Genomic DNA, 13,161 nt, shown 5'->3' with positions numbered 1-13,161 from the left:
ATATTAATTATTTAATTCCGTTTGTAACTCCTCGAAATACTCATGTCAGACCCAACAAAGTATATATATTCTTGATCAGCGTAAAATTCTAAGACGATTTAGCCATGTCCGTCTGTCTCTCTGTTGTAATCACGCTGTCGTAAATGGGCCATGTAGGTCCAAGTTATCATATAGCCCCCATATAACCGTACCTCCCTATATTCAGTATTTTGATGATTTTAGCGACATTATTCGCCGGAATTGTTTCAAATTTGGCACTTGAAGTTCGTAATAAATACTACAGCATAAAACAGAAAATGGGCCATATAGGTCCAAGTCTTCATATAGCCCCCATATACCGTACCCCCCGATAATCGGTATTTTGATCATTTTAGCGACATTGTTTACCGGAATCGTTTTAAATTTGGTATTTGAAGTTCGTAATGGATTCGTAATCCTAAGTCAAAAAATGAGCCATGTAGGTCCAAGTCTTCATATAGTCCCCATATACTGTACCCCCCGATATCCGGTATGTTGATGATTTTAGCGACATTATTTACCGGGATTTTTTCAAATACGGCATATGAAGTTCGTAATGGATACTTCAGCCCATGCCAGAAAATTGTTTGTGCAGGTCCACGTCTTCGTATAGCCCCCATATAACGGTACCCCCCATATACGGTATTTTAATGATTTTAGCTACATTATAAACAGATTTTTCTTTAAGTTTCGCATTTAAATATTGTAATAACTTATGACAAAAGTTGCCTATGCAGGCCCACGTCGTCGTATAAGCATTCGGCATTCTTAAGATATTAACAGAATTTTTAACGGATTTTATTTTTTGGAAATTGCCAAATTTGTACCAAATTGTGGAGGGTATTAAAAGTTCGCCCCGGCCGAACTTACAGCTTTTTTACTTGTTTTTTTTTTTTTTTTTTGGTAAGTGGGACGCTGCAGTGAAGATACCCGGCGTTTTATAAAAAAAAAAATTGACTGGGAAGAAAAGTTATGCTACAACTAGGTAAAGTACAAACAATAAAAAGTATTTATCGTTAATGTATATTTTGTACATTCGTTTGCAGATTGGACATTTTAAGCGCGTATATTACAAACATCGTATACCATTAGTAGTGTGTACTTTAAGAAACAATTATTGGTAGTGCACACCTTAGTGTTGCTTATAAAGAATACGTGTTATGGCAATAACTGCAAATACAAACATATTTTTAACCAGTCAATTTGAAACATATGGAAGCAATGCCACAATTTTTAAGGTATCTAATGACGTACACTACGTTGTTTTGTGTATAGGTTTCTGTAAAGAATAGTTTTGGTTAAACGATAAAATCATAGACTTTAATTATATTTTTGCATAAATGGTGTGGTTTATATATATATATATATATATATATATATATATATATATATATATATATATATATATATATATATATATATATATATATATATATATATATATTTCCTTAAAAATAAATTTTATACAATCTGGGAGATATTCCGAAGGATGATTAGAATAAAAAGCTTAGCTCAAATTTGAAGAATGTGATTTTAGCAAACATTATTCACAAAAATCATCAAATCAATTCAAACTTTCAAATCAGCAAAGGATATTATGGAAAGTTATCCTTTGAGTAAAAATGCAATTTGGCGATAATACACAAATTGAAAACTATATAAATTTGTGGATACTTACATAATAAACATTTCTTTCGAGCAAACTCCACATGTGTTTGTTTTCTAAAGATTATTCCAATAAAAATAATATGTGCTGAAACTGAATCGCAAAAATTATAATGAAATTAGTAAATATAAAATTAGTTTAAGGAATACACAAGCAATTTTATTTACCTCACTGTATTAAAAACTTTATTTACGGTTTAGAAGAGCGAAAAATTCTTCTTTGGTTGTCTATCCAGGCTTTAACCTGAGCCTGTTTTCTATTTCGGAGACTTCCATAAATATTTATGACATTTTTGCATTCATTCAATGAAGGCAACTTTTCTAAGCTTGAAATATCTCCAAAAGCCAATGTTATTGCTTGTCTTTCGTCTTCAGACCATCTAGTGCGTTTTGTTTTTCCGAACGGAGAAGCTACGGGATATCAAAAAGTAGTAAGTTCATATCCCCTTAAAATGTTAGATGAACGAATTTGAGCGAGTTACTATTAACCTCATTATACCCTATATCAGGCAGTGGTAGGGACACTATCGAATTATGCATTAGCTTGTAGCATTCAAAAGGAATCGAGATGGACCCATGTTGCTTTAGGTGATATGAATAGGCCAAAAATTTGAGTCGATTTATACTTTCCGACCATCAGTGCTCAGCCTATAGAACGCATTCATCGCCCAATTCAGTTAAACATGTTGTTTTTGTTGAACATTGGTGGAGATTTGGATAAAGCGCTTTTATATTTTTTCAGACAATTTGATGTAGTTGATGCACAAAACGCTAAATGTATGTTCAATTTCATAGAAATTAGTAAATTGTCACGGAATTGGATAATGAAATCGGTTCAGAGTTAGATACAGCCCCATATGAAGAATTAAATGAATCCATTACGCAACATTTATCCAATTAAAATTTTTAAAGGCTCTCATGCATACCTTCGATGCACCAAAAACACAATTTTTGTCCAATTTCGATATAGTCATAATGGTAGGTATCGTGCCCATATATATTTTAATGTAGTCAATCTTAAGTATGGTCAAATTAGACGGCTCTTGTAGTAACTCGCACAAATTTATTCGGTTTTAAGGAAACAGAAGGAATATTTAGGTAAAGGAAGACTAAAGAAAAGTATTTCAATGTTTTTTATATACTTTTTTGCTAAACTTACTGCTACGTTTTTTTAACTTAGAAGAATTAGTATTTTTTGAAACTTCAATGGTTGATGATGTATTGCAACCAGCAGCAGATAATAAAAATTTAGAGACTGTAATGGCCATTGGAACAGGCATTCGATATATGTTTTTATGTATGTCTTTATGATGGCCTAGGAAGTTGGCTAATCTGTCAACAGTAGCTTCTTGGACATTTAATAAGGACGTGTATGTGGCGATATGTTTCCTCAATTTTGTGCCTCTTAGATTGTCAGGCATGGAAGCTCCACATTCGTTTGCGTATTTTCTTAACAATGGGCACGCTCTGTAGTACATTTTTGACAGCTTTGATGTTGCTGGAGCGCTAAATATATATGGGTTCGAATTTTTTATACCAGCATTTTTGCGAAATTTTAAAATAAGTTGCACAGCCTTTATACACATCGGATCCAATAATACGCTGACTGTTCTTCCTAATTTGCCCCTCAATGATATTCTTACAAATTGTTTGGCAAATTGAATTGACTCCTCTGACATATTGTCAAGAAGACCTGCCTCCAAACAATTTGTAATTTCTTCTTTATTGATAAAATTGTCAATAGTTATTCGTTCTATTTCTCCTGCTCTTCTCCTGTTAAACACCTGGATACATATTAAGGTTGTCTCAACGAGATTCTTCCAAGCGTTTAAATCAAATTTTTCCGTTAATACTGCAATTGAGTCCAGCATTTTTGATCTCAGAAAGTCGTATAGCTTTTGTATATCTTGTTTGTTTGGCAAACCATTTCTTTTGTTTCTTTTTTGATTATCTTGGTCCTCGATCGATTTTTTATTAATCTGAGTGGGGGTTTCCTCAGTCCAAAGGGACACAAAGTTGTCAAGAAGAGACTTCATATCATCATTTTGTTGCTTGATAAACTCATTCCTCTGTATTCGTGCACAGTTTTTTATTATACTTGTCAAATTGGTAGCTACAGCCGGCGTGGCAAACCCTTTGCCGAATTCATATTTTGCTGTCAATCGCAAAGCTTCTATTGCCTTGTCGAACAAAAAGGGTTTGAACATATCTTTAAGTTCTAAGATTTCCGGTGCTAATTTTAATAATTCTATTTTAAACCGCCCCAGTAGTCGCATATTTGCTCGTATGTGATCATTATGGTGAGTTTGCGACAATTTTTCGGACAATCTGTTTCCATTTCTAATTACTAACTCGTCGTAACGAATCGCACGGGTTATATCGTCGTTTCGCAAAACTGGAAAAATGGTGCTCTTCATTGCTGTGTTTGCAACAGGATGTACGTATTGAGTTAATTTTCGTCCCTCTATAAAATTCGATCTGCCATTTTTTTTCTTAGTACAATATCGTATATGTGCCCTTGCGGTAAATTTTGCGTAAAAACCTTTGCACGACGGACAGCATACGTAGTCATTGGGTGTATGTTTAGCTTTTTGTCCTTGCTGTCTAAGTACAATCAAAGTACCTGTGTTTTGCTCTTGCGATGTATTGTGGAGGAAATCCCCTTCTTTTCGTAGCTTCTCAATTATTTGCAAACGCTCTTTATTACGTTTCGGTAGTGCCATGGCTAGTTTTACGAGTTTTTCGCTTTTGTGTTTCAGAAAGAAATGTCTTGCAATTTTGCATTGCAGAGTCTTGCAAAATAGACAAAAATGACGCTTCGATCTTTGCTTTGAAACAGGAACGGTAACTCCATCCAAATTTAAAGTATTTGAAATCTCCAAAAAAGAGCTAATGTTTGTGCTTGTGTTTTCTATTGCCGAGCTAGGTAGGTATTTCGACGCAGAAGAATCAATATTTGTCAGGGTAATAGAGGTTTTCTTGATACTACTTATGTCAGCATTTTCAACGAAAGTTTCGACAGATGTTGAATTTTTACAACACTCCCAATTATCAATACAGCTTATATTTAATGCATTGCAGGATACATTGTCGTTAGATTCTTCCACACATTTCCTTTTCGGTGAGCCGAAAGGTAAAGAACTTAAGCCAATATTACTCAACACAGAGTCAGTTGAACATATATCTGATATACTGCTGGAAGATTGCTCTGAATCGGTAAATATTGTCATATTTAAAGAGTAATTATCATCTTTTGGAGTAGTTTTAGCACCAGTTAAATGCTTACTAGCTGTTTTCTTTCGGGGAGTTATATGTATAGGTCTTAGTCCAGCTTTAGGGTGTACATATTCATTAAAAAATTCTCTGAAGGCTTAATGTTTGATTCAGTCGTTGACTCCGTTTTATCTGATTTCTGCTCATCGAGATTTAGTATTGAAGTTATATATGGTTTGTGCAATAAAGTTGGTTCCGTATAATCTTTTGCCGGTGGAAGATCGGATGCACACAAATTTGTTGGAGAAATTGAGATTCCTGAATTGGTATGAATTGATTGTTGCATTGAATTATGGTCGGCATTCATATAAGAACTTCGATCCGTATTTCTTTGTTTTAAATCTAGAAGATGTGCTTTGTCATCTAGAGAAATACGATTTTTGAATCTTGCATGAGAATGATATCTGTGTATGAATTTAATTCCCAAAAAATCCTATTACACCAAAACCCCGAGTTTAAAATACATATATGATAGATAACAAATATATTTGTCACAAGTCGACCATTTAAAATTGTTGCAAACTTAAGAAAATCAACGCTTGTTAAATATAACGCGGATCAGGGTTTGGATGTATTTGGAATTAAAAATATATTTATATATAAATCTATTTTGTTCTATACGAACAATTAATTTAGGAACTCGAAAGAAATTATATACTTACGGCTTGTTGAAATTAATTGTGCTGAATAGAAGGCTCCTTTGTATTTTACGATGCAGTTTTTTCCGTCATATTCTTTAACAGATTTGGAATTGACAACATACCAGCTATTGTTGTCAAATGTCACCAAAGAAAACATGTCGAGCCTAAAATAAAATATATAATGTTTTAAATAAAAATTGTCAAAAATCCACGTTTCAAAAATACGTATTAAAACAGAGTTTATTTGTCAGGGTAAAACCCATTACAACCTTTTAATACCAAATCTTAAACAATTCTGTTGGAAAATAGGACTTCAATCGTCAAAATATTGAATACCGAAAACTCCATTTCCGTTAGTGTCCACTTCTCGACTATTTTCGACTGGCATCTAAATGGTATGGGTATTCGGATTGGCCATCGAAAATGGATTTAAATCTTGTATTCCGTTAGTCTCTAAATATCTGTAGATGTCAAAAATATATGGCATTTACATTCTGTTTTCAAAGTTTAGACTAAGTCAATCTTCTTTCGAGCCAACTTCCAGACTTTGTTAGGAAGTATGTCTAAATGGTATAAATATTCGGACTAGCAATCGAAAATGGATCAAGACCATGTATTCCGTTATTCTCTAAATATATTTAGGTCTCGACAAATATAGCATTTATATTAAAATATTAAAAATTTTGACAAAGTCAATTTTCTTTGGTGTCAACTTTCCCACTTTTTGGAATCGTGCATCTAATCTGTATGAATATTCGGCTTACCATCGAAAATTTATCTAGACCATGTATTCCGCCAGTCTTCAAAGAATTTCAGAATTAAATTAAAAGGCATTGAAATTAAAGTTTTACAAATGTTGACTAAGTCAATATTCATTCAGGCCAATTTCCCGAGTTTTTGTGGCGAGTGTCCAAACGATATGGATATTCGGACTGGCCATCGAAAATGGATCTACATCATGTATTCTATTAATCTCTAATATTTTTCAGATATCGACCCCATAATGTTAAGTAATGCAACTGGAAATTTGTCTTACTGAAAATGTTGAATACTTGAATTTAACAATGCAATATTTTATTTAATTAAGAAAATCTTTGGTGATTAACGGATAGCAGATTAAGCGCATATATACTCTTCATCCATATCCGATAGATTAACAGAATATACACACCATGGAGGCGTGGGTCCAGACTCCATAAATTGTAGAAGTTGGCCCGAAAGAATATTGGCTTATTCAAAATGTTCAATACCTAAAGTTAAATGCCAAATTTTTCGAGATCTAAAAATATTTAGAGATTAAGAAAATACATGGCCTGGATCCATTTTGGATGAACAATCCGAATATACATGCAATTTCGTCATACGCCTAATAAGTCTGAAAGTGGACATAAAGAATGACTAGTCAAATTTTAAAACTTAGATTTAAATACCACGTTTTTCGAGATATTAACGTATTTAAACATTAACCGAATATATTGTCCAGATCTATCTTTGGTGGCCAATCCGATTATCCATACCGTTTCGACGCACGCCTTCAAAAACTCGGAAAGTGGACACCAAAGATAATTGAATCCGTAAACATTTTGAATCCTTGAATGTACATGCCTTTATTTAAAACTAATGGAATACGTGATTAAGATCCGTTAGGAAGTGGTCACCAAAAAAATTGACTTGACTAACTCAATTTCCCTTCGGGCCAACTTCCCGAATTTTGGAAGCCGTGATTCCTAGCGGTCTACATAATCGGACTGACCATCCAAAACGGATCTAAAATGTGATTTCCTTTATTCTCTAAATATATTTTGATCTCGAAAATTATGGCATCTAAATTCAAGTATTAAAAATTTTGTTAAAGTAAATTTACGTTGGTGACTACTTTCCGACTTTTTGAAGGCGTGCTTTCAAACGATATGCATATTCGGATTGGCCATTGAAAATAGATCTCGACCGTTTATTCCGTTAATCTTTTGAAGGTGAACATCCATATGGTATGCATATTCGGATTGGCCATGAACAATTGATTTATACAATGTCCTTCGATTGTCTATAACGATTTTCGGAACTAAATATAATATGCCATTTAAATTTAAGTATTCAAAGACTAAGGCAAGTTTCTTTCGAGCCATCTTTCAGACTTTTTGGAAGTGTGTCCACATGATATGCATCTTCGGACTAGCCATTGAAAATGGATCTAGACAGTGTAATCCGTTATTCTCGAAATATATTAAGATCTCCAACAATATTGCATTTAAATGCAAGTATTAAAATAGACTTTATTTTCTTTGGCGTCACTTTCCAACTTTTTGGTGGCGCAAATTGGCCATCCAATATGGTTCTAGACAATGCATTTCGATAATCAATAAAAATTTTCAGAACTACATAAAATATGGCATTTAATTTTAAGTGTTCAAAATTTTAACTAAGTCAATTTTCTTTCCATACTTTTTTGGGAAGTGCGTACAAATGGTATGCATATTCGGACTGGTCATCAAAAATGGATCTAGGCCATGCATTTCGTTAATCTCTAAATATTTTCACAATTTAAAAAATATAATATTTCAATTGAAGCATTAAAACTCTCACAATATATATTTATATCAAATATCAAAAAAAAATGTTATTTACATTCTAGTATTAACAAGTAAAAAAGCTGTAAGTTCGGCCGGGCCGAACTTTTAATACCCTCCACCATTTGGTACAAATTTGACAATTTCCAAAAAATAAAATCCGTTAAAAATTCTGTTAATATCTTAAGAATTTCGAATGCTTATACGACGACGTGGGCCTGCATAGGCAACTTTTGTCATAAATTATTACAGTATTTAAATGCGAAACTGTTTATAATGTAGCTAAAATCATTAAAATACCGTATATGGGGGGAACCGTTATATGGGGGTTATACGAAGACGTGGACCTGCACAGACAATTTCCTGGCATGGGCTGAAGTACGACCTTCACATGCCGTATTTGAAACAATCCCGGTAAATAATGTCGCTAAAATCATCAACATACCAAATATCGCGGGGTACGGTATATGGGGACTATATGAAGACTTGGACCTACATGGCCCATTTTCTGTTTTATGCTGCAGTATCTATTACGAACTGCAAACACCAAATTTGGAACGATTTCGCTAAACAATGTCGCTAAAATCATCAAAATAGCGAATATCGGGGGCTACCGTTATATGGGGGCTATATGAGGACGTGGACCTACATGGCTTATTTTTTGACTTAGGATTACGAATCCATTACGAATTTCAAATACCAAATTTGAAACGATTCCGGTAAACAATGTCGCTAAAATCATCAAAATACCGATTATCGGGGGTACCGTTATATGGGGGCTACGCGAAGACGTGGACCTGCACATATAATTTTCTGTCTTGGGCTGTAGTATTCATTACGAACTTCAAATGCCAAATTTGAAACAATTCCGGCGAATAATGTCGCTAAAATCATCAAAATACTGAATGTCGGGAGGTACGGTTATATGGGGGCTATATGATAACTTGGACCTACATGGCCCATTTATGATTAAACAAAAAACAAAACATCTTCCTTTCCTACTAAGCAAATTGCTGCACTATGATTCTCCTAATGTTGAATTTATTATTTTGATGATTATTACAACAGACAGACAGATGGACATGGCTAAATTGTCTTAGAATTTTACGCTGATCAAGAATATATATACTTTGTGGGGTCTGACATGAGTATTTCGAGGAGTTACAAACGGAATGACAAAATTAATATACACTCCATAGTATGGTGGAGGGTATAAAAGTAAAATCCGTTAAAAATTCTGTTTAAATCTTAAAAATTCCAAATGCCTATACGATGACGTGGACCTGCATAGGCTACTTTTGTCATAAGTTATTACAATATTTAAATGCGAAACTTGAAGAAAAATCTGTTTATAATGTAGCTAAAATCATCAAAACACCGAATATAGGGGGTACCTTTATATGGGGGCTTTACGAAGACGTGGACCTGCACAGACAATTTTCTGGCATGGGCTGAAGTATCCATTAAGAACTTCACATGCCAAATTTGAAACAATCCCGGTAGATAATATCGCTAAAATCATCAAAATACCGAATATCGGGGGTACGCTATATGGGGGCTATACGAAGATGTGGACCTACATGGCCCATTTTCCGTTTAATGCTGCAGCATCTATTACGAACTTCAAGTGCCAACTTTGAAACGAATCCGGTAAATAATGTCGCTAAAATCATCAAAATACCGAATATCGGGGCGTATGGTATATGGGGGCTATACGAAGACGTGGACCTACATGGCCCATTTTCTGTTTTATGCTGCAGTATCTAATACGAACTTCAAATACCAAATTTGGAACGATTCCGTTAAATAATGTCGCTAAAATCATCAAAATACCGAATATCGGGGGGTACCATTATATAGGGGCTATACGAAGAAATGGGACCTACATAGATTATTTTTTGTCTTGGGCTGTAGTATCCATTACGAACTTCAAATGCCAACTTTGAAACGATTCCGGTAAACAATGTCGCTAAAATCATCAAAATACCGAATATCGGGAGGTACCGTTATATGGGGCTATATGATTTCTTGGACCTACATGGCCCATTTACGAACTTAACCTGCCTACTGGCAAAATATACATGTGTGCAAAATTTTAGCCTTCTATCTCAATTTGTTCGAAAGATAGCGTGATTACAACAGACAGACTGACAGACAGACACTCAGTCAGACGGACAGGACGAGATCGTCTTAGAATTTTACGCTGATCAAGAATATATATACTTTGTTGGGTCTGACATGAGTATTTCAAGGAGTTACAAACGGAATGACAAAATTAATATACCCTCCATAGTATGGTGGAGGGTATAAAAATTTTGAAGAAGTAGTATTTGTTTCGGACCAACTTCTTTTTTTTTTTTGGAATGTCCTTTTTGGAATGTCCTATATTGCATCTATACTCTGTATTTCGTTAATCTCTAAATATTTTAGATCTCCAAAAATATGACATTTAACTTCAAGTATTGAAAATTTTGACTAAGTCAAAGTTCTTTGGTGTACGCTTCTCAACTTTTTGGGGACTTGGGTTTAAACGGTATCCATATTTGTATTGCCCATAGAAAATGTATCTAAACCACGTATTTGGATAATCTTTAAAGATTTTCAGAACTTAAAAAATATGGAATTTAATTTGAAGTTTTCAAAACTTTGATTAAGTCAATTTTTTTTCAAGCCTACTTCGCTATTTTTTGTGGCGTTCGTTCAAACAATATGGATATTCGGATTGGTCATCGAATATGAATCTAGACCGTGTGTGCTTTTAATCTGTAATTACCTTTAGATGTCGAGATCGAAACCGATTGTACGCACGACCCCAAGATTTTGTGAAATGCAACTAAAACAATAAACTTAATCAAAATGTTGAATACTTGAATTTAAAACCCATATTTTTTCGAGATCTGAAAACAATTAGAGTATAACACAATACGCAATCTGAATTCATTTTCAATGGCCTTTTCAAATATGTATACTATTAAGACGCACGCCTCCAAAAAGTGGGTAAGTTGGACCGAAAGAAAATTGACTTGGTCAAAATGTTGAATAGTCGTACATTTTCGAGATCTGAAAATAATAAGAGATTAATGGAATAAATGGTTTAGATCCATTTTCAATAGGCAATCCGAATATATACACCATTTGGATGCAAGTCTCCAACCAGTCGACAAGTTGGTTCGAAAGAAAATTGACTTATTCAAATTTTTCAATGCTTGAATTTAATAGACAGATTTTTCGAGATCTCACAATATTTTGAGATTAACGTTATAGTCTAGATGCATCTACAATGGCCAATCCAATCAAAAGAAAATTGATTTAGAAAATATTTTGAGTACTTGTATTTAAGTGACATATATTTCGAGATCTGAATGATCTAGATCCATTTTTGAAGGCCAACCCGAAGGTACTGACCTTTTGGATCCACGCCTCCGAAAAGACGGGAAGTTGACAAAAAAGAAAATTCACTTAGTCAATATTCCCAATACTTGAATATGAATGCAGTATTTTTTCGAGATTTAAAAATATATAGAGGATAACGGATTACATGGTCTAGACCGATTTTCGCTGGTCAATCCGAACATCCATGGTCAGGAACTGTACTTGACTAAGGCAACTTTCCGACTTTTTGGAGGCATGTGTCCAACCTGTATATATATTTGGATTTACCATAAAAAATGTATCTATACATGTATTCCGTTAAGATCAACATATATTCATATTTCAAAATATAGCAAGTGTTAGAAATTTATACTAAATAATTTTTTTTGGTCAACTTTCGAAAAGCCAAGGATATTCGAATTGTCCATCAAAAATAGATCTGGACCATGTATTCCGTAAATTTCCTAATATTATCAGATCTCGAACAAATATGTCATTTAAATTTATGTATTCTAAAATGAGTCTAAGCCAATTTTCTTTCGAATGTATTTACCGACTTTTTAAAATCGTGCGTCCAAATGGCATGGATATTCGGATTGACCATCATAACTGGATCTAGACCCTGTATGCCGCTAATCTATAAATATTTGCAGCGGCTGACGTTCACCTAATGTAATATTTCAGATTATCGTTTATTATATAATAGTTACTTACCTTACGGAAGTCCAATGATCATTTGACGTTTCATTAAGACATAAGTTCCGCGAAGCTTCTCTGAAATCAGCTTTCGATGATGCCAAAGTGGCGGCCTTTTTAATGCCATTTGAAACGATTTAAGAAGTTGTGTTTAAAACATTTGTAGGAGATATGGACTCCAAGGATTCTCCTACAGCTGATATTGCATATTGGGAACAATTTTGTGTGTTCTTAAAATGCGAAATATTGTTTGTTTGTGTGTCGTTGCTAAATTCATTGTGGGAAACATTGCTCTCTTTTATGTTTTTTTGTTCGTGTAAAGCTCGATGATTTTTTTCCTTTATGTTACACAGATGATCCCTGTCATCTAAAGAAATGTATTAAATAAATATATACAAGGTATATTACACTTAAACTTACCACTTGCAAGGATAATTTGAGCCAAATAGGTTGCACCTTTATAATTTACTGTGCACTCCGCTTCGGATTTCTGTTTAATGGTTTTTGAGTTAATATATGCTCGTAGACAAATTTTACCAAGGAAAACATGGTGTTGCTCAAGTGGGGTGTACTATAAAACATAATTAGTTATTCTAAGCTGAAGAAATATATGTGTGTTGGCCAAATTCTAAAGCAAAATTTAGAATTTCGTCTTTTAACACTAGGTCTTGCACCTTTGGTAAAAATGTGTTCTTTACTTTTCATAACAGTACTTTAAATAGAATGACGCCAAAAGAAACGCGCTTTGTCTGAAACCGTTATGATTTTACTTCACAACTCTAAGTATATGGCTATCTCTCTTTTTCCAAAGCAATCATAATTGCTAGCTTAAAATTATCTATGGTTTCTTGTATTTGGAGTACAGAAACTGCTTAAAAAAAATTCAAAAATCGATTAAAACATCATCGAGTTTGCGATCTTTGCATTGT

The 13,161-nt window shown here is 33.8% G+C and overlaps 1 protein-coding gene across 1 annotated transcript; it reads right to left on the bottom strand.

Annotated features, from left to right (window-relative positions):
- Window positions 1–1,150: 1,150 nt before the first annotated feature.
- On the bottom strand, window positions 1,151–12,575 carry LOC131803275 (uncharacterized). The gene is made up of 4 exons (XM_059124364.1): window positions 12,251–12,575; window positions 5,619–5,761; window positions 2,843–5,319; window positions 1,151–1,188 (listed from the first exon to the last, which is right to left on the bottom strand). Exons 3-4 carry the CDS (start codon window positions 4,911–4,913, stop codon window positions 1,151–1,153), a joined length of 2,109 nt encoding a protein of 702 aa, XP_058980347.1. The 5' UTR covers window positions 4,914–5,319; window positions 5,619–5,761; window positions 12,251–12,575.
- Window positions 12,576–13,161: the final 586 nt, after the last annotated feature.

This window comes from Musca domestica, unplaced genomic scaffold (genome assembly GCF_030504385.1).
Source record: "Musca domestica strain aabys unplaced genomic scaffold, Musca_domestica.polishedcontigs.V.1.1 28, whole genome shotgun sequence".
Taxonomy (NCBI): domain Eukaryota; kingdom Metazoa; phylum Arthropoda; class Insecta; order Diptera; family Muscidae; genus Musca; species Musca domestica.
The sequence above is the reverse complement of the archived record's forward strand: the minus strand, read 5'-3'. Positions and strand labels throughout refer to the sequence as shown.

Coding starts and splice junctions, on each gene's coding strand:
- LOC131803275 (XM_059124364.1), bottom strand. CDS start 4,913: ATGACAATATTTACCGATTCAGAGCAATCTTCCAGCAGTATATCAGAT. Junction 1,189..2,842: donor TAAGTTAAAAAAACGTAGCA/GTAAGTTTAGCA, acceptor TTGTATTTGCAG/TTATTGCCATAACACGTATT.